The sequence below is a fragment of the Eurytemora carolleeae genome, unplaced genomic scaffold (genome assembly GCF_000591075.1).
Source record: "Eurytemora carolleeae unplaced genomic scaffold, Eaff_2.0 scaffold1314, whole genome shotgun sequence".
NCBI lineage: Eukaryota > Metazoa > Arthropoda > Copepoda > Calanoida > Temoridae > Eurytemora > Eurytemora carolleeae.
In genome coordinates this window covers 40,735-65,152 of record NW_019397200.1, presented here as the reverse complement: position 1 = coordinate 65,152, position 24,418 = coordinate 40,735, and the positions used below count along the sequence as shown (strand labels likewise).

At 31.0% G+C, this 24,418-nt stretch overlaps 3 protein-coding genes across 3 annotated transcripts; 2 read left to right on the top strand and 1 right to left on the bottom strand.

Annotated features, from left to right (window-relative positions):
• The first annotated feature begins 1,744 nt into the window (after positions 1-1,744).
• Positions 1,745-6,295, top strand: LOC111712690 (solute carrier family 2, facilitated glucose transporter member 6). Its single transcript, XM_023487374.1, has 9 exons — positions 1,745-1,925; positions 2,221-2,280; positions 3,615-3,683; positions 4,770-4,833; positions 4,930-5,019; positions 5,459-5,555; positions 5,856-5,925; positions 6,025-6,128; positions 6,184-6,295. Exons 1-9 carry the CDS (start codon positions 1,834-1,836, stop codon positions 6,270-6,272), a joined length of 735 nt encoding a protein of 244 aa, XP_023343142.1. The 5' UTR covers positions 1,745-1,833; the 3' UTR covers positions 6,273-6,295.
• A 243-nt stretch (positions 6,296-6,538) lies between these two features.
• LOC111712693 (facilitated trehalose transporter Tret1-2 homolog) lies at positions 6,539-10,319 on the top strand. Its single transcript, XM_023487377.1, has 9 exons — positions 6,539-6,653; positions 6,799-6,900; positions 7,059-7,157; positions 7,691-7,808; positions 8,669-8,724; positions 8,838-8,945; positions 9,076-9,146; positions 9,310-9,398; positions 10,111-10,319. Exons 1-9 carry the CDS (start codon positions 6,641-6,643, stop codon positions 10,145-10,147), a joined length of 693 nt encoding a protein of 230 aa, XP_023343145.1. The 5' UTR covers positions 6,539-6,640; the 3' UTR covers positions 10,148-10,319.
• A 69-nt stretch (positions 10,320-10,388) lies between these two features.
• LOC111712689 (uncharacterized) lies at positions 10,389-22,632 on the bottom strand. Its single transcript, XM_023487373.1, has 25 exons — positions 22,611-22,632; positions 22,168-22,242; positions 21,950-22,023; positions 21,801-21,861; positions 21,154-21,248; positions 19,547-19,633; positions 19,380-19,473; positions 19,000-19,065; positions 18,761-18,877; positions 17,435-17,506; positions 17,335-17,380; positions 17,033-17,072; positions 16,669-16,727; positions 16,381-16,433; positions 16,104-16,138; positions 15,962-16,027; positions 15,458-15,532; positions 14,675-14,769; positions 14,495-14,586; positions 13,943-13,987; positions 13,709-13,763; positions 13,566-13,615; positions 13,308-13,381; positions 10,588-10,629; positions 10,389-10,459 (listed from the first exon to the last, which is right to left on the bottom strand). Exons 2-25 carry the CDS (start codon positions 22,240-22,242, stop codon positions 10,408-10,410), a joined length of 1,620 nt encoding a protein of 539 aa, XP_023343141.1. The 5' UTR covers positions 22,611-22,632; the 3' UTR covers positions 10,389-10,407.
• Positions 22,633-24,418: the final 1,786 nt, after the last annotated feature.

Sequence of the window (24,418 nt, the reverse complement as noted above, 5' to 3'; positions counted from 1 at the left end):
ATAGTTCAAATGAAAATAATTCAAATGAACTAAAAAATAGTTCAAATGAGCAATATATTTACTCGTTTGAACTATTGTTCATTTCAACTACTTACGTGGTACCACGTGCAGTAGTTCAAACGAACAATAGTTCAAATGATCAATAGTTCAAACGGGAGTATTTCAAATGAGATAGCATCAATGTATGGTGTAGTTTTGTTTAACTCGGCTTAAATTTAAAGATATATACTGATACACTTGAAAAGATAACTTTGCAGATTTGGCCCCTTTCTTACACTCAGTGTTAGAAATGGGCCAAGTGTTAGTTTTGGAACTGGAGTATCGCGGATAAGTAAGAAAGTAATTAAAACTGCCTTTAGTGTAATTAAATATATCTAATTATACAGAACATTTGAAAATTTGGATAAGTTTCTAACGGGAAATATAGAGGTGAGAATAATAATCCTTAGTTTAGTTTCTTTTGCCAAAATAAACGTTTTAAATGAGAAGAGGCTCCATGGGAAGCACAACAAACTTTAGTAGTTTACGCTCTGGTTCACCGTATCTGTGTTGGAAATGCTCAAAGTATTTTGATGAAAAGTTACAGCTCTGGAAAATTATTAAGAGTTTCTACTTCAAATGTTAAAGTTTCCTTTCCCGAACATTTTTATTTTTTAGTTCGATATTCGTATATCTATTAATAAATTTTTATGGGAATTCTTCCTGTATTAGTTTTCTTTTTATTGAACTTCTTGTTTAACTCGCAATCTTACGTAAAATACAACATATAAGTTATCGCTCTGCGCTGCCAAGTTTTAAAAGTTAAAGTGCACGCACACCACACTAGCCTGTGCACAGAGCAATACACGCAATAGGGTTGAATATTCTTTACATTTGAATTTTTAATAATCATTCAAGAAACTTAGATTAGGTTTCTTAAATATTTTTATCGTGTTTTCTGATTTATTCTCTTTTGTTCTCCCCTGTGCGGATACGAGATGGAATGACGATTGTTGTGCAGTCGACGAACGTTGTTGCTGGAAGCGACATAAACCCTCAGTAACGTGGGAAATCCAGCTGGTTGCCCGCCGAGGAGGTTTTATAGTTCAACATTATTTGAAGAGAGCTTTGCGAATTTTAAGTTGCTTCAATAAACTTCAGCAGAGGGAAACTTAGGTTTCAGCTCTAAATCCAAGGAAATATATGTTCACAAATAATAAACAAAGAGCCTCTCAACAAACTAGAATTGAAAGATTTTCTTTATCCAAATTGAACTTTCAAAAAACCATTTATAAGGATTAAATCTTTTGGTTGCTTTTAAAGCAGGGCGGGAGGGGCTGGGGGATTTTTATGAAACTTAGACTTCTTTAGAAAGTAATATATTTTTTTTAAATAATTCTTTTTGCTTATTTATTCATTTCTTCTTAAATGGAATTTAGACGTAATTTTTAGTGACCTTTCTTTTATATAGAAAGTTTCATATCATTTTTCTTTAGAATTATTTGAAAAGGTAGAAAAAGAGCATAGGTTCAGCAACTCAAACATTCAATGAATATAAGAGTGAAAAACATCTCGAAATTCTTTATAAGTCTAGCACTACACATATGCATACACTCTCATTTAATTCAAATTTTTGGTGGGGTACTAAAGATAAATGATTAGATAATTAATTAGGAAGCGGATTTATGCTTGGGTCAATTCAATGAACAATGTTTTAGTTAATTTTTTATTTTATTGACCATTGAACATACATTTTTATAACAGGTTTTACATTACAGCTTATTCTTACTTGAAATCTGAACAAAATAAAACTTGCCACTCATCCTGCACTGGACTCTGTTAATTGTCTAAGTCATGGTAAACCTTGCCCAGCGAAAAGAAGGGATGAAACCTTTATCACTAAGGATACCGTCAGTCCGGTTAGAGAGAGAGGGTTCCTTACCCAGGTTTAAACTTGTTTTTCTTTGATCCTTTAAAGTTACATATGTCCATTATTAGTCCCAATTGTAACCTGCTCTTTGATTTTCTGTTTCTATAACTTTTCAATATTTTCTACAATCTTGAGTGTCTTTTTTTAATGTAGTGCAATTTTCTTGCATGTTATTGATGGGTGTTTATTCTGTATTTCCTTATTTACAAAAACTTCATCCGATTTGAAAATTCAGTCAAGGAAAAAACATTTTGTTTTTATTTTTTATTTATTTATGTGGATTGTTTTTAAGTTTTTTTTTCGATGCTTAGAATAGAGCTGGGCTCAGTTACACCTACAACACCAGTTAGATCACTTCAATACGGACCCAGGTTAATTAAAGTATTTTCTTCCTTCTTTTTGTCTTTTTACAATTAATTTGTACACAAAAAAATCAAGCATATTTTTTTTGCCTTTTGAAAGGGAAAACAGAGTTTTTTACATTTTTAATTCTATAGGATCTTCCAGTTCAGCAGAAGGACTGCAAAACGTTTCCTCACAAAAGTTTCCCTCATGAAATGTTTCTCAACAAAACGTTTCCTAACACAACATTTCCACCACAAAACGTTTCCTTTACAGAACATTTCCTTTACAAAACGTTTCCTTTACAAAACGTTTCGACTTTACAAAACACTTGCAACACAAAATGTTATTGCAACAAACTTGATGTAACCTATAACAAAAAGTTTCTTTTATCAAATATTTCCTGCCACAAAATATTTCCTGCCACAAAATATTTCCTGTCCCAAAATATTTCCTGTCCCAAAATAGGCTCAGTTAAAATTCATATAGTTACACTTTATATAATTACATTTCATATAAGAAACATTTTATATAATTACACTTTCTAAAAGTTACAATTTCCATAAAGTTACACTTCCTTTAAGAAACAATTCCTATAAAATTGCACTTCCAATTATTACACGTTCTATAGTTACACTTCCAACAATTACATTTGCCAAAACTTACATTTTCAAATTACTAATTGATTTAACATTTATGTGGCCGCAGCGCTCGGTCCCTAGTCTGTTCTAGCCGCGGCGCTCGGTCCAGAAATTGTCTGAACCTAAACTAGCCCAAATAAGATAAGATACAGCATATTATTTAAAATCTAAGAGGCCGCAGCGCTCGGCCCAGAATTAATTGTCTTAATCCAGCCTAACCCAAAATAATGTGGAATTATAGGAAGTATAACTTTTTATAAAATGTAACTTTATAGGAAATTTAATTATATATAGTGAGTGTAATTAAATCAAATGTAATTACTCAAAGGGTTGCAATATGAAACATTTATTAAAGAGAACATTTTGTAGCATGAGAAAGTTTTTTGGAAGGAAACATTTTGTTAAGGAAACGTTTAATAGCAGAAGACATTTTGAGGAGGGAACGTTTTGTTGCAGAAAACATTTTGTGTCAGGAAACGTTGTGAGGGTAAACGTTTTGTGGGGAAACGTTTTGTAAGTGCTCCGTTCAGCAGAATATAATTTGGGCAAATAACACCGTTTTTCAATCAAAAATATAATAAACGGTTTTGTAATAGGTTACATGGGGCAGTTATTTTAAAGGGGGATCTGGGCTGAAGGGCCCACCCTCTCCCTCCCCCATGGTCGGACCTATGTAGAATAACAGAAAAATTTTCATTTTATTGAAAAAAATTATTTTTTAGTTTTGGAATCCCTAAGTACAACAAAGGGTCAATTGAAGGATATATTCCACCGAACACGAAGAAATTGAGGTATCTATAAAGGATTTATTATTAAAACTTTGACGAATGAAAAAAGCAAAGAGAATATATATATTTGAGGGGAATTTAGAAAATCCTTCGGTATGAATTTTGTCAGTCCCTTTCAGCCTGAAAGGGAGTTCTAAGTGTACAAATCATGTAAATGTTCACAAATTATATGCAGTATAGTACATTAATACAGTATGCTCCCTAGACTATCCATTTCAATTTTGAATTTTTCTAAGCTGTTAGATAAATTTATAATGAGTTAAGTGAATAAAAAACATCATTTGATTTATAGTTAAAACGGAAAATCATCGTTTGTAAAGTGAAAGGCATAGAGACTTTGAGAAATGATCAGTGGTCAATTATAAGACCAGCCTATTTCATAATTTGTTTGTTTTTAATATTAATTTTAGATTTTCTATAATATTATATGTTCCAGGGCCCAAAAGGTAATATAGCACACATATGTGAAGTACACCTGCAGTATTGAAACAGTACAACAAAATGGCCGTTTTACACTTTTTTCTAGTAAATTCCCCTCTAATATATATTCTATTCTCTTTGGAAAAAAGCTTGTGAGAAGGATTAAGCAAAAGTCGTCTTGATGAAAATTAGTTTCACTAAGAATGAGGTTAAAGCATTGCAGTTCAACTTGATATTATGTTAACATTATTTGTAAGAGGATTGTTGAATTTCTATACTTTTTCTTTTGTTTCTTTTGTTTAAAAGAATCGAAATGGACTAGAAAAAGGTTATTTTGTTTAGTCGAGTTGTTTACAAGCTTTATCATTTTTAGTAAAGTTTATCAGCTCTAAACTGGAGTTCAGTTTTCAGATACATAAATACATTTAAAGTTGACAAATATTTGAATTAAGACAAGAACACCCTTGCTAGACAGTCAGTGTTGTTTTATGAGCAATTTTTTGGCCAAATTCTAAAACAAAGCTTGTAAATTGGTCAAAATTCCGAAATATTTAATGCCATTTTACTTATGCATAAATCCAACAAAGCGTAAGAATTTTGTGCAACTGGAACAACGCCACTTATAAATTAACCAGCAATAGTTTATATACACCTTTAGATATATTTTAGAATGAGAAGCTTTCTATGGGTTAAACCGGCCCTAGAGAGTCCTGCTTCAGCTCTTTTTTCTCAGGTATGCATTTTAATGAATTTTAAACATTCTCTGACCTTCAACCCTCCCCCTCCATCATAACTTTCCTAATTCCGCTCTCATAAGTAACATGTTTAGTTGGTTCCTGTTTTGTTGGTGAATATTGCTGCTCTCTCTAGCGGTCTTGCTTTAGGCTTCTCAGCAATTCTTTTGCCTCAGATAAGACCTGTAAGCTATAATTCAATCAAAGTAAATAAGTGTGTTAAACACCTTTTGACAAAAACTACCAACCCTATTCCCTTAATATAGTATTTTTTGGTATGTTATAAGAAACCATACTGAAAAGATTTTGTAAAAAATGTTTACGTAATTTTTGAAGCGATGCCATTAAGTATTAGTAGAGAATTTTACATTTCATATAAAAAATGGCAAATAAAAGTAATGTAATTGTGCAATAAATTTTTTTCAATTGTGGTTTCCACAAATACCGATCAGAACAAAATTATTAAAAATTATATTTTACTTTGCTAGTATACATTTTTTTTTGTGTTTTGTTTTAGCTGAACCATTATAAATTATTATTTTGTATTTTGTGTTTGAAAATAAATACTATAACTATATGTTCTGATGATTGTTGGTATAGTAAAAAAAACTCAATTTTTCCAAGGATTCTGAGAGGCTTGTGGATTTAAGTCATCATATTTACAACTTCACCACTCAACATCGACCCTTCACTGCAAGCTTGGAACAAGGGTCATGGATAGGTAACTAACTATCGAAGAATAAAAGTCGATAAATATCAAATGTATGTCTGTTTCTTGCCAAACATTTCCACATATTAAGAATGGGAACGGATAACTCTGTAAGAGAAATATAGCGTCAATATGTGTGGGCTGCAGTCTGCACTGCAAGTTTTTGCGAACATGACATTTCTGCTGTTTAATCAATAAAAATTCTCTGCATTTACTTATTGCTTTAGAATAGTGCTTATATTAATTATATTATTATTTGTAACGTTTTTCATGAAACACATAAATATCTTTTATTTGCAATTGTTAATTTAGCCAGTATTTTCGGAATTGGGGCGGTTTTTGGTGGTCTTTCCTCTGCAGTTCTAGGAAACAAGTACGGAAGGTAATGTACCTTTATTATATAATGCTTTTGAAATAAATTAAAAATTAATTTATAAACTTTTGTTGAACCATTTTACTGTCTATAAATTCGTCTTTTTAGACGTGCGAGTCTATTGGTGTACTGCTTAGTTGACCTACTAGGTTGGTGTTTAGTAGCTGGTTCCCAGGATCTAGGAATGATGCTAGTTGGTAGATTTCTGGCTGGTAAGAGAAAAAAACCGAAAGTTAAAAAATTAAATATTCAATTCTTTGTTCAAAGGTTTTGCAGCAGCCGGATACTCACCTTGTGTTCAAATATATGTTGCAGAGATAACTCAGGTTAAAAAAGACAAAATCCGTTTTGCGTAATATTTAATCATTAAAGTATTAATAATATTGTGGCGGATATGAATGTCGTCATCTGAGTTGTTTCCAGAGAAATCCAAGGGGGCGGATTCGATCAGCTGATTCTAACTTGTGATATTTATTCCATGTTTTGTCTAATTTTTATTTTGCAACTTAATTGGAAAAAGCCTTATTTTGTCTTTTGCAATGAAAAGCTGCTTTTTTAAACATTAAATTGATATCAACATGCTATAAATTCTTTTCAATTATATTATGTGTATCATTTGAATTAGAATTTTTAAATTAAACAAATTTTTCAGGGTCTGAAAAAGGTATTTGGAGAACGGAAATATTATCGACCGTTCCTGATTCTCAATATTCTATTCCTATTTATGCTTTTCTCAGGAATGCACTTATCTGAAATAATTTTACTAACATTTAATTTATTTTTGGATAGAAAAAAAGAAAATGAATCAATATTATTTGACAACTTGTTGATAAAACCAAATTTATTTCATTGTTATTTTATTCTTCAAATACGTTGCTACAGGAAAGTTTGCTATTGAATTTTATGCTGTCGATATCTTTATAAAAGCTGGAGGACACATCGATAAATATGCTTCTGCCGTCATCATTGCAATTATTCAACTAGGTAACTAACAAAATTACTGATTTCGAATTAAAATGAAGCAACGATCGATATCTTCTAATTAAATTATTATTTGATCATTTGATTTTTTTTGTAAAAATTGAACGTTTAGTCAAGATGTATTTCAACAAAAAAAACAGTTGAAATACATCTTCATTTAGTTGGCTCTCTGCTGTTCATCCCTTTGGTTCGAGTTTGTTCCAGAAAGCTTTTGATTATCAGCTCTTCGTTCATCATGTCATCTGCACTTGTTGTCTTAGGTATTTACTATTTATTCATTTAATTAGCTGTATTTTTTATTAAAAGTGAAATTTTAATGATTATCTATATATAAATTTGGCTTGTCTGCCTGTCTGTTTGTATCCAATAAACGTCAAAACGGATGAACCGATCGGGCCCAAATTTTTTGTGGGACATCTAGGGACCCCAGGGAAGGTTTATGAATGATTGAAATTTTAAATATTTGTCTCCATCAAAAATCGATCTTCATTAAATTTTTAAAAATTTAAAAAATCCACGAAATTTTTTGTGAAAATCCGCGAATTATTTTTGTTTTGTTTTACGCTGTACACAAAGAGAACATGTTCACAATTAATTTATAAGATGGGCGCGAAGCGCCCTCTAAGGCTAGTTATTCTAAATTTCTGGATTTAAATTCTACCATTTGATCTGTAAAATTCAAATAGATCATTTAGATGAGGACATGCAATAGCACAAACTGATAAAGCATTTTGGTAGGACATGATATGACATTCCCATTCATTTTGTTGTACATTGATTAAAATGATTTAAGGTTGCAGTATGTACGCTCAAGTGGAGGATAGTTTAATGTCTGATATGGCAGGATTGGACTGGATTCCTCTACTTTCTGTGGTTGTGTACATGGTTGCAGCACCATTAGGATTATGCAGGAAGACATGATATATATATGAAGCAGTAATCTCTGTTTTTCTGTCTGTTTGTTGGTATGTCTGATCATAACTCAGAAATTGCTTAACCGATTTGCCACTAATTTTTATTGGGGAATTCGGTAGAACCACGGGATGTTTTAAAGTTTGGTTTTAAAATTCTAAATTGAGAGAGTTAACTTCTATGGAAACCAAATATTTCCAGGCAGACCTTGGTTCTCAAGCAAAAATCATATCTATATATAAATTTGGCTTGTCTTTATGTTTGTCTGTTTGTTTGTATCCAATAAACGTCAAAACGGCTGAACCGATCGGGCCCAAATTTTTTGTGGGACATCTAGGGACACCAGGGAAGGTTTATGAATGATCAAAATTTCAAATATTTGTCTCCATCAAAATTCGATCTTCATAAAATTTTTGAAAATTTTGAAAATCCACGAAATTTTTTTTGAAAATCCGCGAATTATTTTTGTTTTGTTTCACGAAGTACACAAAGAGAACATGTTCACAATTAATTTAGAAGCTGGGTGCGAAGCGCCCTCTAAGGCATGACAAACTTTCAGGCCTCGAATAATTATTGTCATTTCAGGAATGACTTTAAATATTTAGAAAAAAATGCAATATACCTGAATTGGGTTCGGAAAAAAGGGAGGTTTTAATTTAAAAAGTTTGGAGTTCAATTTGACGCAAAAACAACGTTTATCACACAATAGCTGAAAAAAAATCCCAAAATGAGATTTTTTTGTGGAATTTTTGTTATTCTTACAAAATCAGGGGTAGTTGTTTGCCTAAACAATATTTGTGTTTAAGAATTAATAAGTGTGTATACGAATAAATTGCTTAATATTATGTCTTGGTTTTAGTATACCATTTATGTATGTAGCTGAATTTTATCCGGCAGAATTGAGATCTCTCCTAGGTTGGTATTTCTAATTGAATTCTATAATGATAACCTTTAACGGATGTTTTAGAATACTTTAGACATTTCCTACGACAAACCCAAATGCCCTTTACACGCCCTTTTAATTTCAGGTGGTATGACTATCGCAATCTCTAATATAGAATTGTTTCTTGTTGTAAAGACATTTCCCAACCTAGAGGAGAGTATAGGGGACCATGGCGTGTTCTGGTTATATGCAGGTTTTATTTTATCACAATCATTGAAAATCTATTTATACTGCTTTTTCCTTTTCTTTTATCTAGTTATTAAGAAATAAAAAAACGTCTACATCTTGACTTAAAAAATATAATAATATTTACTTTTTTCAAGGAGCTTGTTTTCTTGCGATATTCTTCACATTCTCCTATATACCAGAAACAAAAGACAAATCCTTAATGCAGGTACTGATGAACATATTTAATCCTCCTATTTGCCCCTAAAACGTACTTTAGTCTTTTTTCAACCCCGTTTTTTTCCAATAATACGTTAAGTAACCAAATAAGTTTTATACTCATATGATGTATATGTTCAATGTTTATTGTTTATTTAAACATATTATTCAAGGTTGAGGGAAAATTTGATAGATTACGTAGCACTGCTAGGGCAAGCCCTTGGGTAACTCCCCTTCCAAGCCCTTCCGTTAGTTCTGTTAGGTAATTTTCTAACTAAAGTTAAAAAAACATGGCTTATTTTGCCTTTCTTAATGTTTTAATCTTAATAACATTTTTAATGTAGTACGCCGACATTATTTTTCTTGCCTTGCTTAATCAGCTCTATACAGTTCAATTTAGTTGAAAATTAATTAAAAATCTTTTGTCAACAATTTATGTTTTGGGATAAAAACTTTGTCTTTAAATGAAATGACTGGCTAGGTATGGTAGCTGAACTGAGAGTGCAGTATTATATAATAGAATATCATGGTTCATTTGATACCTTTAAGACGATTTTTCGTTCTATTTTTGCAACACAACTGATTGCAAACTCGCTCTTCAAAAGCTGGAGGTTTAATAAAAAATATCGATTTTAAAAATTATTTATTAATCCGGATCAAAAACGTTGAACTAATTCTGCTATAAACTAATTTAATTGATATCTTCTTTAAAGAAATGTGTTCCTAACTAACAAATTAGTGCATATAATTATTGTTGGGTTATTAAATGATTTTTAAAAATCGAACCTTGTAAGCTAATTTCCAGAGTTATCCAAAATCGTGATTTTAGGAGATTGAGTTTTCAATCTTATGCAACACTAACAACCATAGAACGTAAAAACTTTTTAGGTATCAAATCAATCCTGATATTCTATTTCAGCAAACTGCATCTTAGTTCAACTACTATACCTAGACAGTCACTCTGTTTTGTTTAGGAAACTTCAAGTTCAAACTTTGATGTTTACCCAGTAGAAAAGAAAAATTGTTAAATCAAAATCCATATTGGAATATTTATAAGAAATGGAATCATCCTGATCCAGTTCAATCCAGTTTATCTTGTCAGATTTAGAGGTACAATTCGCCGTAACAATATTGTATTAAATATTTTAATTATTTTCTGTTTAAATAAAGTTTAAGATATTTAGTCGTGAATGTAATGGTAAGAAGAGAGTCAGTCAAAATATAAATCTTTCTCTGAAATAATTAAAGAAAATTAACTTCAAGACATTTATTTATTCAAATTTATCACAGCCCCCATCCCTCGTGTTCTTTTTGATCCAATCCCTAAATCAAAAATGTTTTTTTTTTATATTTTTAACTTAAAAAGTGTATAGTAAATTAGAAAAAATATTTAAAATAAAAATATTCGAAAAAATTCTTTTAAGAAAAGGATTTTATGTTAGGTCAAATACCTAAAACTCGATATTTTTGTGTAAATACCAGGACGGTTGACCCTAGAATAAAATTAGCTTATCAATAAAAATGCTAGTAAAAAACTATGTGGATCTTTAAAATATTAACCTTCTTGTAAATCTAGTTTTGTGTTTATGTAGGAAATTAGTGCAATTTTATGGGTGTTAAAAAAATTTCACACTTTTTTCACTCAGAGGTTTTATTTTTAACCGATCATAATGAAAAGAATATCATAATGTTTATAGGATGTTTGGACGAAGGGGTAAAAAAATATCGGATTTGGTCAACCCTGCTCTGAATAAAGGCTCATTATCTCTTGGGGATGAAACTGATCGAGATCAGCTTACATGCAAATTAAAAACATTAACAAAGGTTTGGGAGTTCAAGAAATCTGTTGAAAGGTATTTAAAATAACATTAAAACTCTAAAAAGATTTGTTGGTTACCAGATTACATGTTCAGGGTGCAGTTACTATGACAAGACACCATTATGTAAACCATTAACCTATATATCTTACTCCGTTGTAAGGTCGTCTTTGAACAATATTTACTCCGGTGGCCAAACCCAACATTTTTATAGCTCCGGCAGGATTCTATAAACGACCCCCTTGTGTAATGATTTCATTTCAAAAATAGAAAAAAAATTAAAAATTCGTAATTTGCAGTGAACAAATTTTGCAACGAACAAATTTTGCAACTAAACTGTCATTTTATTTTCAGAAGTTTAAATGTTTTATTCCTGATCACTAGAAACCCCTTTTCAATCTACTTGCGCTCAATAGTTGAAGCTATTTAAAAACCCGTTATTATTCATAACCATATATGTTAAAGATTCATAAAAATATTTTATCTTTTTTAATGTAATCATTTTTATAAATCAATACTGGATTATTGTCGACTACGTCAGTAGAGAGAGTGGGGAACCCGAAATTGATGAACTTATAGACGCCCTGGGACGATAACCTAGGCTCCGACCTCCCCGGGGAAATCCACTTAATATTCTTAGACGCCCAGGGATTCACCCCTTTGGAAAATCGCCTAATTGATCTTCCATAGAGGCCATTAGCTCTACAACCTAACCGTCCTCCAGTTACATCACTTTTTTCAACAAGAACAGCTGCCAGAGACTATCACTATAAGTTGATAGGGCCAGATTTTAATTCAAGAAGAAATGCACCTTACTGCTTTAAACATTTTGCTGGTGTAAATCAACTCTAAACAGCCACTGCAGCTAGCCTCAAATGCTGTCAGCAATACTTGAGAGTAGTTGAGGCATAGTTAAAAAGAAGATTGCAAGAAAAAACTGTAAAAATCTCAGTCAACTGAAGCACAGTGATGTGGGAACAGGTAATTCAGTTCCATCCCACATGAAAAAGAGCCTTCATTAAGCCTCTCTGAGAGAAGAAGAAAAAACTGGGAAGTTTTCGGTTTTTTAACACCTTTTATCTGTGTATTTTTTACCGTTTTCTACTATTTGGGAGAAAAATTCATTCTAATTTATTGTTTAGCTCTTATATAGTTCTTTAAAGATTTCCTAAATGTTTGCTTAGCCACGTTTTCATCTACAAATGGGATTTTAACGTTTTCATTTTTTTGAAAAACGATCGTTTCGTTATACAAAACGACGACAAAAAACGAAAGCTAAGATCGTTTTTAAAGACGATCGTTTTTTTAAAGTTCGTTTTTAAAAACGGTCGTTTTCAAAATGATTGTTTTAATAAAGCTCGCCGTTTTGTTAACGATCGTTAACGACGTCCCTTCGTTAACAATCGTTAACGACGACCCTTATTTAACGATCGTTAACGACAACCCTTCGTTAACGATCGTTAACGACGATGCTTCGTTAACAATCGTTATCGACCACCCTTCGTTAAGGATCGTTAATGAAGAATGGAAATCGCCATGAAGGACATTTGTACTTATCAGTGAGCAGTTTTAAAGAAAATATCAAGAAGTTTTAGCTTCCCCACAACTTTTTACCTTCATATATATGACGACATTCGCTAAAGTTGCAAGTAATTATTTTTCAAAAACGTCATTTTGAATAAAGTTCGTCGTATTGTTAACGATCGTTGACATATTTATCAATGAAAAAAAAAATCAAAAACGATAGTTCTCTTTAAAAAATCGTATAAAAAACGATTGCTAATCGTTTTAATGAAAACAATCGTTTTCAAAAACAATAGTTATTCCTTTTCTAAAAGTTCAAAACGTGTGGGTCGTTTTTAAAATGAAACAAAAAACGATCGTTCAACGATCGTTTTCAAAACCTATTAACAACCCTACATATCTGTATTTGTATTAGTTAATTTATCTGTTTGTTTGATCCATATAGTTCAAACATCAAATATGCAGTACGCTTTCGGAGTAAACGCGTGTGGGGAGGTTTTGTATCTTGAATTTTACTCAGTTTTCTCAGAACAGTTTATTAACGATGTTCCTGTGAAAATGGATAAAAATGTAGTGGATTATAGTTAAATGGAAAAAAATTCTCCATTTAAATATTTTTAGAAATCACCCCCGATTACTGTAATATACAGATTTACCTATGGAAGTGAAGTACATGGCCTTAACAATAAGTAAAGGATTAGGGTAAATCATCACGATCTATATGCTATAACCTCGTTGGGTTGATCACAAAGGAATCCTACAGATCCTCCAAACAAAAACCGTAACATTTAAACCATTTTAATTTTTCTTTATGATAATAATTGCAAAACCTTGCACATTTATCCCCTCTTGCAATTATTCCAATCTGCACAACCCGCTCTTCTGGTGTAATGCTATCTGTAACCTTAACAAAATAAAGTATTTTTATTTTATTAATTATTTTTGGGTTTCATTACTTTTATTAAGAATTTAAATCATAATGCAAATTTTTACAAATTGTAATAAATATTTGGAAGTGAAACGGACTTGAATATTTGGCATAATTTACATTTTTCAGGTTAGCAAATAAATAAGCTTTCAATTCCAACCTGCCATCTCCAGAGTGGCCCACCACTGTCTCCTTGACATGTGTCTGTTCCTATAGACATAATCAGTTTATCTTATAGATATATTACTTGACTTTGTTATATATTGTTAACTTGCCGTCACCAGTCTCTAGAATCAATCATACCTCCTAAAAAGTCTGGAAGACTTAAGGATGGTACTCCCACAGTTGTAGCTACACCCTTGATTAAAATTTAAAAGAATTGAATATATGTTTTTGATTTACAGATATTTTTATATTTACAAAAATAAGAAAGCTTATCTGCATTTTCATTTACACTTGTAAATAAGCCTTGAAGTTAGAAAAGAAAAAGTAACTGACTGGTTTAGATTAGCTCCTTTGTTCTACCCTAAACATTACCTGTATGTTTTCTTTTGTAATGGTTAGATTCTCTAGTTGAAAGTCCTTAATAAAAAGTTTTTATTTGTTATAGATGAATAATGTACACTTTCAGAATTTACTGGGATTTTTAGCCAAATCTACCTTAGTTAATAAAGCCTAATAAAAAAGACTAAATAACAAACCAACACATATATTACATTTAAAGATTTTTTTGACAGGCCTAGTCAAAAAAAAACGCTATAAATGCTAACCCACTTCCTCTTTATTTTTTGTTGCTCTAGCGCTCTCTTTTTTGACAGTGTAGAATTTCTTTATATAAAGATTGGGGGGCTAGATCGGGATTTTTCAAAAATTGTTTTAAATAATGTGATGTGATACATGATTTTGTATCTATTTTCAACGGTTTCTCTGTAGCTTACATAACATGTAATGAGCTTTTTTTATGTAAATATTAGTTTTAAACCCCAACCGGCAATTTGAACAAAAATAATAGAGGGGGTGCTAAAACCCCCTCCTCCCACCCCAGTCTGTGTAGGGCTCATTTATATACATAAAATGCATTGTTTATACCTGTAACCTAGGTTCGTGAATTGACCCTGCACAAAGTTCGAACGCAGGATCAAAATTATCCAGCAGGCGAGCATCTTCAGCTCCGCTCATTCCTTAAAAAGACAAGTTGTCATTAATCGGAAATCTAGAATTTGAAAGAAAGCTTAGTTTTCAAGTTGTCGTTACTTAGTTAGAGAATACCTTTTAAAAAATCAAAACATTCCTTGTATGTGAGCAGTGTCTGTCTAGCCCAATATGCTGTCCCAGTTTCACTTTCAAAGAAGAACTGACCATTTCTGCATTATTGAACGGGTTAATAAAGAGATAAAGAAAAGCCTGATTTTTGCTCGAAAAAATAGCACATTTTTGCAATTATTCGCAAACTTAATTTTGCGCAAAATTGCGCTATTCCGTTATTCGTTATTTTATTTTGCGGATCAAATTCTAATGAAAAGATTGCTAAAAGGTGTTAAACTGTGTAAATTAGTTTTCTATGAGATTGCACTTTTTGCATATAATCGGATGCTAAAAAGGAACTGGTTACTTGCCTAAAATACCCCTTTTAAACTTTAGCTAGCGTTTTAAGAATGTGTATACAAAAAAGTAAAAAGTTCGCAAAAAAAATTGCGTGAAAATTACGTAAATTTTGGGCAAAAATGTGGTCATTTCGCGGAATTCGTAGAGCAGAATTGAAATAATCAACAGTTTTCCAACTTTTGAATTTGGTTAAGTATAAATAAACTGGTTTATAAACTGCATCATAGTGTCAAACAAATCTGCCCATGTTTGTTGTCTGCTTCAGAAGATTTACTATTTGAATGGAGAATTAGAGTCCTGTAAAAACAAATTACGTACTTATCTAATTAGAGTCCTGTGAAAACAAATACAAATTACGTACTTATCTAATTAGAGTCCTGTGAAAACAAATACAAATTACGTACTTATCTAATTAGAGTCCTGTGAAAGCATATACAAATTACGTACTTATCTAATCCTACTTGACAATGCTGGTCACATAGTCCCCAGTCAGGCATTTCTTTAAAATCCACATGTGAAATTCTGAAGTACGTGCATTACATTAATATAATTCAGATTAAATTATTTTTTATTTCTTGCTTTTAAATCGAACATAAATTTGGTCGTAAACAGAATTGAATTTTGTCCAAAAATGTGTGAATTTTACGAATTCTAAATAAAAAACATCTTTGCTTAATAAATTATATATATGGTAAAAACGCAATTTCACTATTAACAAAATGCATTGTCTGTAAAATATCTTTTAATAAGCCATAAATTTCAAAGAGAGGTTTTAATTGAAAGATTTTTCTCATCACTTTTTGAAACGGTATGATTTTAAATGTTCATTTTCTATGAAACAACGCAATGAACTTATGGTCTTATATTTTCATTTGCAAAAGACATCGTGGATGAAGCTCAAATCTGTAACCGTAACTGGAATAATTAGATAATTTAAAAGTAGTGACTTACGTTGTATTTATATGGCACCAGCCGTATTGGTTTATATTAGGATAACATATAACTGCTTTATTCATCCTCCATAATATATGTATATTAGATATTTATGAACTTTAATATAAAATGGTGAAAAAATAATGGCTGAAAATCTTACGCTGGGATAGTTATTCGGATGATATCCAACCGCAACTGAAAGTAAGAATTATTACACAAAGGAATTGAGTTTTTGCAACAAACTCAAGTTATCTAAAACCTATATCTAAGCAACTTGATGGTATAAACCTTTGGTATTTGAAACTTATATTGTTTTATTTAACAGAATTCATAGTTTGAACGATTGGGTTCAAAAGATATTGGGATTAGAAAATCAGAGTTTGTGGCAAAGACTCAATTCCTTTGTTTTTACAACAAAATAATATGTTGATAGATACCTTCTGAATTTTATCAAAATAATTGTAAATCAACCAGTTGCAGACAGATTCTTCTGATAATCACAAGTACACTTTATATATTTTCCACCAATTTGTGGTATGAATGTTTTAGAATTAATATTGAATCAAAATCATATTAAAACTGATTATCCCTTTAAGTAATTGGGAAATTGGAAAGAACAATTTTTGAGTGAGTAGTTAATAGAGTAATAAAATTGATGATGTATGCCAACAAAGAAAACTTTGAAATAAATTCTAACCAAGTGTCATTTTATTCAATTTTTCTACCTAATGGATCAGCAGGGGGGTCAGACAATTGACAAGAACTGGAACATGTGTGATATGGCCTTAAATTTGGTCATAAAATTAAACAAATTATTTTTTAGGGATGCAAACATGTATAATTTGTCAAGATATGTATTCAAAGGACAGAATTTTTGCCATAAACTCAATTTGCCTAATCCCGATATCTCTGCAACGTGACGGTAACCTTTGATATTTCAAACTTAGACTAATTGATCTAGCAGAATTAATAGTTTGAAATATCCAAGGTCTACGACATTGGGTTGCAAAGATGTAAGGATTAGAAAATCAGAGTTTTCGGCAAAGACTCAATTCCTTTTAAGTATTTTTCTTTTGAACCCGTTTTAACCTTGGTAGAAACATATCCGTTGAGCACTCAGCTTTCTTATCTAATTTTGAGAAAAACAGTAAAATTTAATATATATATAAATTTTAGTAAAAATGCTAATTCAGTTGTAAAAATATACAGCGCGGGTATAAAAAAATATGTAGAGGAAAAGCTTTTTCACAAGCAGGCAAGATTTTTTACATCTATTTTCAAGGATGATAAATAATTATATTGTAAAACACTTTCCTCTAGTCTTAATTGTAAATATTCAATCTTAGGAATGTTCATTTGAATTTTTTGTGATTTCTTTTTTCTTTAAAATCCTTTTAGAGAGAAGTGGGTTATTCCAAAACCGGATGCAAATGCACTCTAAACAAAAAAAATATTCTATTTGCATGTTCAAAATCACTATTATAGTTTAACCTTATGGATAGTTTTCTTGAATTTTATTGCACCGGGAAGACAAACTGGGGATACATCCGAATTAAACCTAACCTAAACATTGACACATATCAAACATTGACAATTATCAAAATTATAGCAAAATCTGGTCGAGACAACAAACTAAATCTTCTAAAAATTTGCTGAAGGGAGGATGGAAACATTATTGCTTAAAGGGAGTGTTCGCGAAAAATAAAGGGGGGTATAGGCTTACGGCGAAAAATAAGCGCTTTTGATCGCTACTTATCTTAGTTCTCGCTGTTGCGTCTATAAGGAGTAAATTGTTAAAAACGACTCATACCGAAGACCGTAGCGTCCATTTAAATTCATAAAATTACAACGTTCAACTGCGGATCATAAAAAATCAATTTAATTCCAATCAAATCATTCAGATATTGCAATAATCCTCGATATTTTTTCGACGCATTCAAATCGTTGATATTTCATAATATTTTTTATTTTTTATGAAGTGATCGTTACTTTTGAAAACATTTATTCTTGTTTCGAAGATTTTTGATAATGAAGACAACATGTTCATATTTTTCATATGTTCAAAAGCGCAAGTAAAATATTATTTTTATAAAACTAAATCAAAAAATATTATAAAATATTAACTATAATCAAGACTCTACTACATCAGATTTCAAAGTAAAAGGATAGAACATCTTATGGTCAGGCTCACCTCCCAATATGATACAATAACTCTTTTGAAACTTTTAGTTAACCTATTTTCCTGTTTCTAATTATCAAATATTTTTACTAATTGTTCTAAAAATATCCCCTTATTTACACCATATTATTTTTCTGCTACTAATTTTTTTTCAGAAACGTTTTTAAGAATTTAAAGAATGAATGCAGTTCTTAAAAAAAATTTTCAATAACGTTGAAATTTAATTTCACAGCCAAACAATAGCCGGCGACAAAATGGTTATTTTTTTTTTACTATTTCAAGAAATATAAAAAAGTTATATTTCTTGCCATCAGACAAACTTAAAAAAATGGAAAGCAAGAAACATGCTGACCACAGTATTGCATGGTAGCAAGATGTACTTTTCTAATATATAAATTTTAAATGAGTTGAAGGCAAGAATTTCTCAAGATACTGGCGAATTAAGTTTCATACACTATTAGCTTCAGGAGGGTAATAATGTATTAATTGTTATTTTAACATATTTCAGAAGTAAGTTCGTTTTTGGTTACAGCATATTTAAAGAATATCAAAATTTGATTATTTGTCTTCAAATCATATACATATGTGATTATCAGAACTTTCTAAATCTATTTCTTCTAGAATTGACAATTACTTTCCTTACGATCAAGCTTAATCAGAGCTATGTCAAAAGTTTTCAGATTATTTTTTTTCAACCGCTCTTTCCTGACCACAATCTCAGTTGCTTTGTATGACATATCGTTCTGAATTTCCATCTGAAATAAACAAATCTTGAAAGTGAATCATGTAGAAAATATGATTGTTCTGTTATTTAATATTAAATTCAAAGGACATTTTAAAGCACAGCAGGCGAAAAAATGGAAAACCTCGAACTTACCAAACACTCTTTCTCATTGCTGATTGCTAGGCACACATCAAATTGAACTGGATAATTGTCTGTTATCTAAATTTAAATATTCATGATGAAAATTTGTTTAACATTTAATCCTCCAAGATTCTTAGTACATTTTTTTGGAGATCATTTCACCGCTATTAACGAAATTAAAGCATAAGGCTAACATGAATTAGTTTTAAGAAATTTAAGAGTTAAGTTTATTTTCAATTATTGCTTGCAATTAACATTGCTGCTCATGTATATCAGTTGCAATCTTAAATGTTCAAAAACAATTTAAGTAGGTTAAATAAGAGTAGGTGAAAATACAAAGATAATAAACTCTGTATTAATTTAAAGACAAATTAATTAAGAAATTAAATAACCTGTATACGTTCTTTGCCCTCATTACAGACCGATTGTTGAACTCTTTGTATGTAATCTGTTGGGCAGACACAATGTGAGGCAGTAATAACATACCTATATATGATATTTATAGACTGTTTGTTTATTTATGTTTGAATTTTCACAGGAAAATATTCATAAGACTTACCAGTGGTTGATTAAAGTTCCGCCACAATTAGCAGACTTATGTATCTCCCCCTCGGAAAGCCTTTTTGTTATAAAAGCAAGCCAGGGTCTAAAAAATTAGATTGACAGTATAAACAACAGCAAATTTTGTATACTGGAAATATTGTTTTTGTGAGTTTTAAGAACAAAACAACTGTAAGGCGAGTTAATTCATTTTGATAAGTTTTTGAAAATACTTTTACCTTTCAGCATTTAGTATTTTTAGTTTTACTTTATTTATTCGGTAAATTTCTCTAACCGGCTGAAATCAAGCAACTAATATTTTGGACGCCACCAGCTTTTTCCCGGCCCGATTTTCCCCCCTCACAGCCAAATAACCTGTATTTAGACTCAAACTTGGTCCATTTAAGTGTGTTCCAGAGGTCTGATACCCTCAAAATCAGAGGAGGCAAAGTCTATTTACAGGAAGTTTTCTAATGTTTTTATCCAAGTTTGAGCAAAATTATTAGAATCCTTTTTGAGAGGTTTCGGGAAAAAGTAGCCAACTCTGTTTCAATATCAACGGTAAATTTCCCGTCATGACATTTGGAGGAAAATGTACGCTAGATTCTGACGTGTGCATTTTGCTTAGTCAACTACACTGATCATTGTTCTAACTAGGTGCAGTACGTGGAAAAGGGATATGAAAATAAACCAAAATTTCGTGGGGGTGGGGGTTATTCATGGTCTGTTTGGGTTATAAAAAGAGTTGTAGCTTTTTCTTCACCTTAATCATAAATAATAAAATGGTAAATAAAGACAACTACTTTTCATAAATATACAGTGCTCTCCAAAATAATATGATAAGCATAGACGACAGCTCATAAATATACAGTGCTCTCCAAAATAATATGATAAGCATAGACGACAGCTCATAAATATACAGTGCTCCCCACTGGTAAATGATGATTACTTTTCATAAATATAAGTGCTTCTTGAAAAAAGATTGCATATTAAAGAAAATTCGTCTTCACTTCACCATTTTATTACTGTATGTTACTGTAAATGGAAGGAAGAAATAACAAGAGAAAGAAAGGAAGAAAGAGAAAGTGAGAAAAGAAGATTTATTTTGGAAAGCACTGTATATTTATGTGCAGTCGCCTATGCTTACCATATTATTTTGGTGAGCACTGTATTTAGACCATGAATAAAACAACCCCCCCCCTACCCCCACGAAATGTTGGTTTATTTTCATATCCCTTTTCCACGTACTGCACCTAGTAAGAACAATGATCAGTGTAGTTGACTAAGCAAAATACACACGACAGAATCTAGCGTACATTTTCCTCCAAATGTTCTGACGGGCTAAATCTTGTACTACAAACAAACAACACAACCGTACAGTAATTAAAGCAATCACCAGGAAAAAGTTGATCACATCAAAATAAAAAAGATATAGTCTGTTCTGAGATGTCAGTCGGGATGGATTAAGTGGAAGGATCTACCTCTAAAAAACCGCAAAACTCTCTCAATAATGAGGAGATTCAGATTTCATCTTGTTGGTTAGGCTTAAAAATACCTTGTCTTTATTTTAAATAATTCAAGTTTATTAAGGATTGTTCAATTTTTTCACAAAAAAGATCACCAAACCTTGGGCGTTCTTTCTTTCCTCCAACTAATCGAAGATCCCCATCACTATTTTCAGTGTAGTCATCGGAATAGTCATCTGAATAATCTTGACCTTTCTGGAATTAGGTAATTTACTTATATAATGGGTGTTGACTTGAATAATTAGTACAAGTAGATATTTACGTTTCAGTAAATAAATTATCAAGTACAATAGATGGCAACGTAGAATTTGTACACTCTGTACAGCTGTATTCTTACGTCACAAGTGTCAACAGTTTTATGTGTCCGACAAAATTATTAATAATGAAATAATAAAGTGCACTTCAGTTAGAAAACTTAAATTTTACATGTCTAATATTTACTGATATAACTAATATAATCATAATATCGTTAGATAGCTCAGGTAATTAGGAATTTAACCATGAAAGTTTATTTCTAAGAGTTTTAGCACAATTTTAGGATATCTAAGTTTTGGCCAGATAAGCCAAATAGCAAGAAGTGGTTCAAATAGTTGGACTACTTTAAACTACTTTTCTATCAAGGACGAGTGTATACCAGAGAAGCATACCTAATTAAAATACTTGTATAACCTCTTTTTAAAAAAAACTACAACAAATAGGAATAAACATTTACTTATTTTGCTTTCCTTTCAAAGTTGTTTGTTTTACCTCTGCTAATGAAGCAGGGAACTTTGACTGTATAAAGCTTTCTGCTTTAAAATAATCAAATCTGAAAACAAAAGAATGTGTAATATTCAAGTCATTTTGGCATCGCTCTTAATCTTGAATATGCACAAAAATACAATTTGTTTATATACCTGGACCAGAAAGGAGTTTCAATTGTCGGAATATCAAATTCCATTTTTCCACAAATACAAACACTTTCATTAGTCTACTCTAAACATGAGTAATCAAACAAGGGTTCAGTACCAGTCACGATCACACAAAGAATAAACTCGAAGACATCTTAAACTTCTCAATTAGTATTTGGTTTGCTATAAATATTCTTAATTTAAAACTGCAGCCTTGATCTCACCTTATTTTCTGCAAAGCAAACTTGAGTATTCAATGACATAAATCCAAAAAACTGAATCAGGTTCGGTAACCTCATCTTAAAACACGTACAACATTATTTTTAATGATCTGTTTATGAATTTATAAAAAAAACTATAATGTATTTATAACCATAATCTAGATTTCTATTTTTGAATAGCGCATGCAAAATTTTTTTGTTATCAAATTATCAAAAATGTTATTGCAAATTGATCACTATTTATAAACACTGTTTTTTGGTTCGCAGTATTAAAATTTTTTTTTTGGACAGAAATTTTCTCTTTGTAGCGAGGGACAAAATATAATCTAAAAAGGCGATAATCTTCTATATATAGAGAACATTTAAGTCCAAACACTTTATAGAACGTCGTGCCAAAATAGTAGTATTATAGGTAATTTTAATAAAACGTTTGTACAAACTTGTACCTGTCTTATTTCAATGGCTATTTCTAGATCAAATAACCTTTGAAACCAAGCTGAAGTGAAAATATAAAGTTGATTTCAATTTTATTTTCATTTCAATTGAAAAAAAAAGATATTTTGGAAATATCCTAAATCTTTTGGAAAAAAATCCGGGAACCAATCAAAACTTTATAGCACATGTGCTATAATGTACAGTTAATTTAAATCTTCTGGAAAAAAATCCGGGAACCAATCAAAACTTTATAGCACATGTGCTATAATGTACAGTTAATTTAACTTTTAGTACGATGATTACTTTTTAGCACGTTCATTATGAAGATCACATTTGTCATTATGAATAGTCTTTCATTTTGTTTTTCGTCTTATCTATAATTTATATTTTTAATTGTGTAAAATGGAAAGTACTATTAACTTTTTAAATTCTTTTACAGTGGAAATAATATATAAATTCAATTTGCAGAATTGCTCCAGTCAACGTGTTTCTCGAGGGAAACAAAACTGGTACAACCAATTTAAAGCCAGCTCTGTCAAATATAAAACGCAAAAGCTGAAATTCTGAAATAAGAAGTTTCGACAATAACAGTTTCCTTGGCTTTTTTAAAATATGTAAGATGGTCGGGAAATGAAAGCTTTTTGAGAACGTTTCTGATAAACAAATATGTAAAAGAATGAGAACAATGAAAAACTATGTATTTGGTAAATAACAAAAAGAAAATTTAAGAGGTTTTTTATGCCTAAAATAACTATCTTTATTTACATTTTTTTTAATTGGACCGTGACAGAATAATATTAAAATGTTGAATTTTCGGTATTTACTGACACTTATTAGAATACAAATTTGAAATAATTTTTACCTTGATATCGGATTATTTACAACTGCTCTTGTAAAAACACAGAAATCAAAAGATTTATAAATTTTAGTATTCACTTAATGTCTTGTTTCTATTGAAATATGATCTAGATATGTGTTAAATATTTTGATTTTAAGACAGAGACAACGCTAACTAACTAGTAATTAACCCAACGCTGCAAATGTTGACCGACATAAAAAACTATGATCTTTTTTAAAACAAATACTTATTTTACAATACCAATTCTGTGTTTCCTTTCCAAAACTGTTTTATATTATTTGTCAATTAGTTTTTCTTTTACTATCTTTAATGATCACAAGACCAGAACAATGGAAAAAGAGAAATGTGAACAGCTGTATGTGTTATGCTGCAGTTGCCAATTGCCAAATCGTCAATTTTTTGGAGTCACGGAAGTTCGTAGAAAGATTTTGACTCTAATGGAGACCACCGACGGGAATTCATTTTCACTGGAGGGGTTTGAAAAAATGCTTTTTACAATTTAAAACTTTCCGCAGGGTTATTTACATTCAGATATATATCCTGGGGGGTTATAATTCTACTGGAGGGATTCACTTATCCTTCCAAGGGGTTTATAATTCCACTGGAGGGATTCAGTTATCCTTATGGGGGTTATAATTCCACTGGAGGGATTCAGTTATCCTTCCAAGGGGTTTATAATTCCACTGGAGGGATTCAGTTATCCTTCCAAGGGGTTTATAATTCCACTGGAGGGATTCAGATATCTTTCCTGGGAAGGATTTCTGAATCCCTCCAGTGGAATTATAACCCCCCTGGAAGGATATCTGAATCCCTCCAGTGGAATTATAAACCCCTTGGAAGGATAACTGAATCACTCCAGTGGAATTATAACCCCCCAGGAAAGATATTTGAATCTCTTTAGTGGAATTATAAACCCCTAGGAAGTATAACTGAATCCATCCAGTGGAATTATAACACCCA

What these genes read in the sequence shown, in the direction of transcription:
- LOC111712690 (XM_023487374.1), top strand. Translation starts at nt 1,834, where the DNA reads ATGGTAAACCTTGCCCAGCGAAAAGAAGGGATGAAACCTTTATCACTA. An exon ending in CTTCAGCTCTTTTTTCTCAG is followed by an intron (nt 4,834 to 4,929) that starts GTATGCATTTTA and finishes TAACATGTTTAG; the next exon opens with TTGGTTCCTGTTTTGTTGGT. An exon ending in TTTTGCCTCAGATAAGACCT is followed by an intron (nt 5,020 to 5,458) that starts GTAAGCTATAAT and finishes AATTTTTCCAAG; the next exon opens with GATTCTGAGAGGCTTGTGGA.
- LOC111712693 (XM_023487377.1), top strand. An exon ending in CATTGCAATTATTCAACTAG is followed by an intron (nt 6,901 to 7,058) that starts GTAACTAACAAA and finishes ATCTTCATTTAG; the next exon opens with TTGGCTCTCTGCTGTTCATC. An exon ending in GCACCATTAGGATTATGCAG is followed by an intron (nt 7,809 to 8,668) that starts GAAGACATGATA and finishes TCTTGGTTTTAG; the next exon opens with TATACCATTTATGTATGTAG.
- LOC111712689 (XM_023487373.1), bottom strand. Translation starts at nt 22,242, where the DNA reads ATGAGGTTACCGAACCTGATTCAGTTTTTTGGATTTATGTCATTGAAT. An exon ending in GGAACTTTAATCAACCACTG is followed by an intron (nt 19,474 to 19,546) that starts GTAAGTCTTATG and finishes TATCATATATAG; the next exon opens with GTATGTTATTACTGCCTCAC. An exon ending in TGGTGCCATATAAATACAAC is followed by an intron (nt 15,533 to 15,961) that starts GTAAGTCACTAC and finishes CACGTACTTCAG; the next exon opens with AATTTCACATGTGGATTTTA.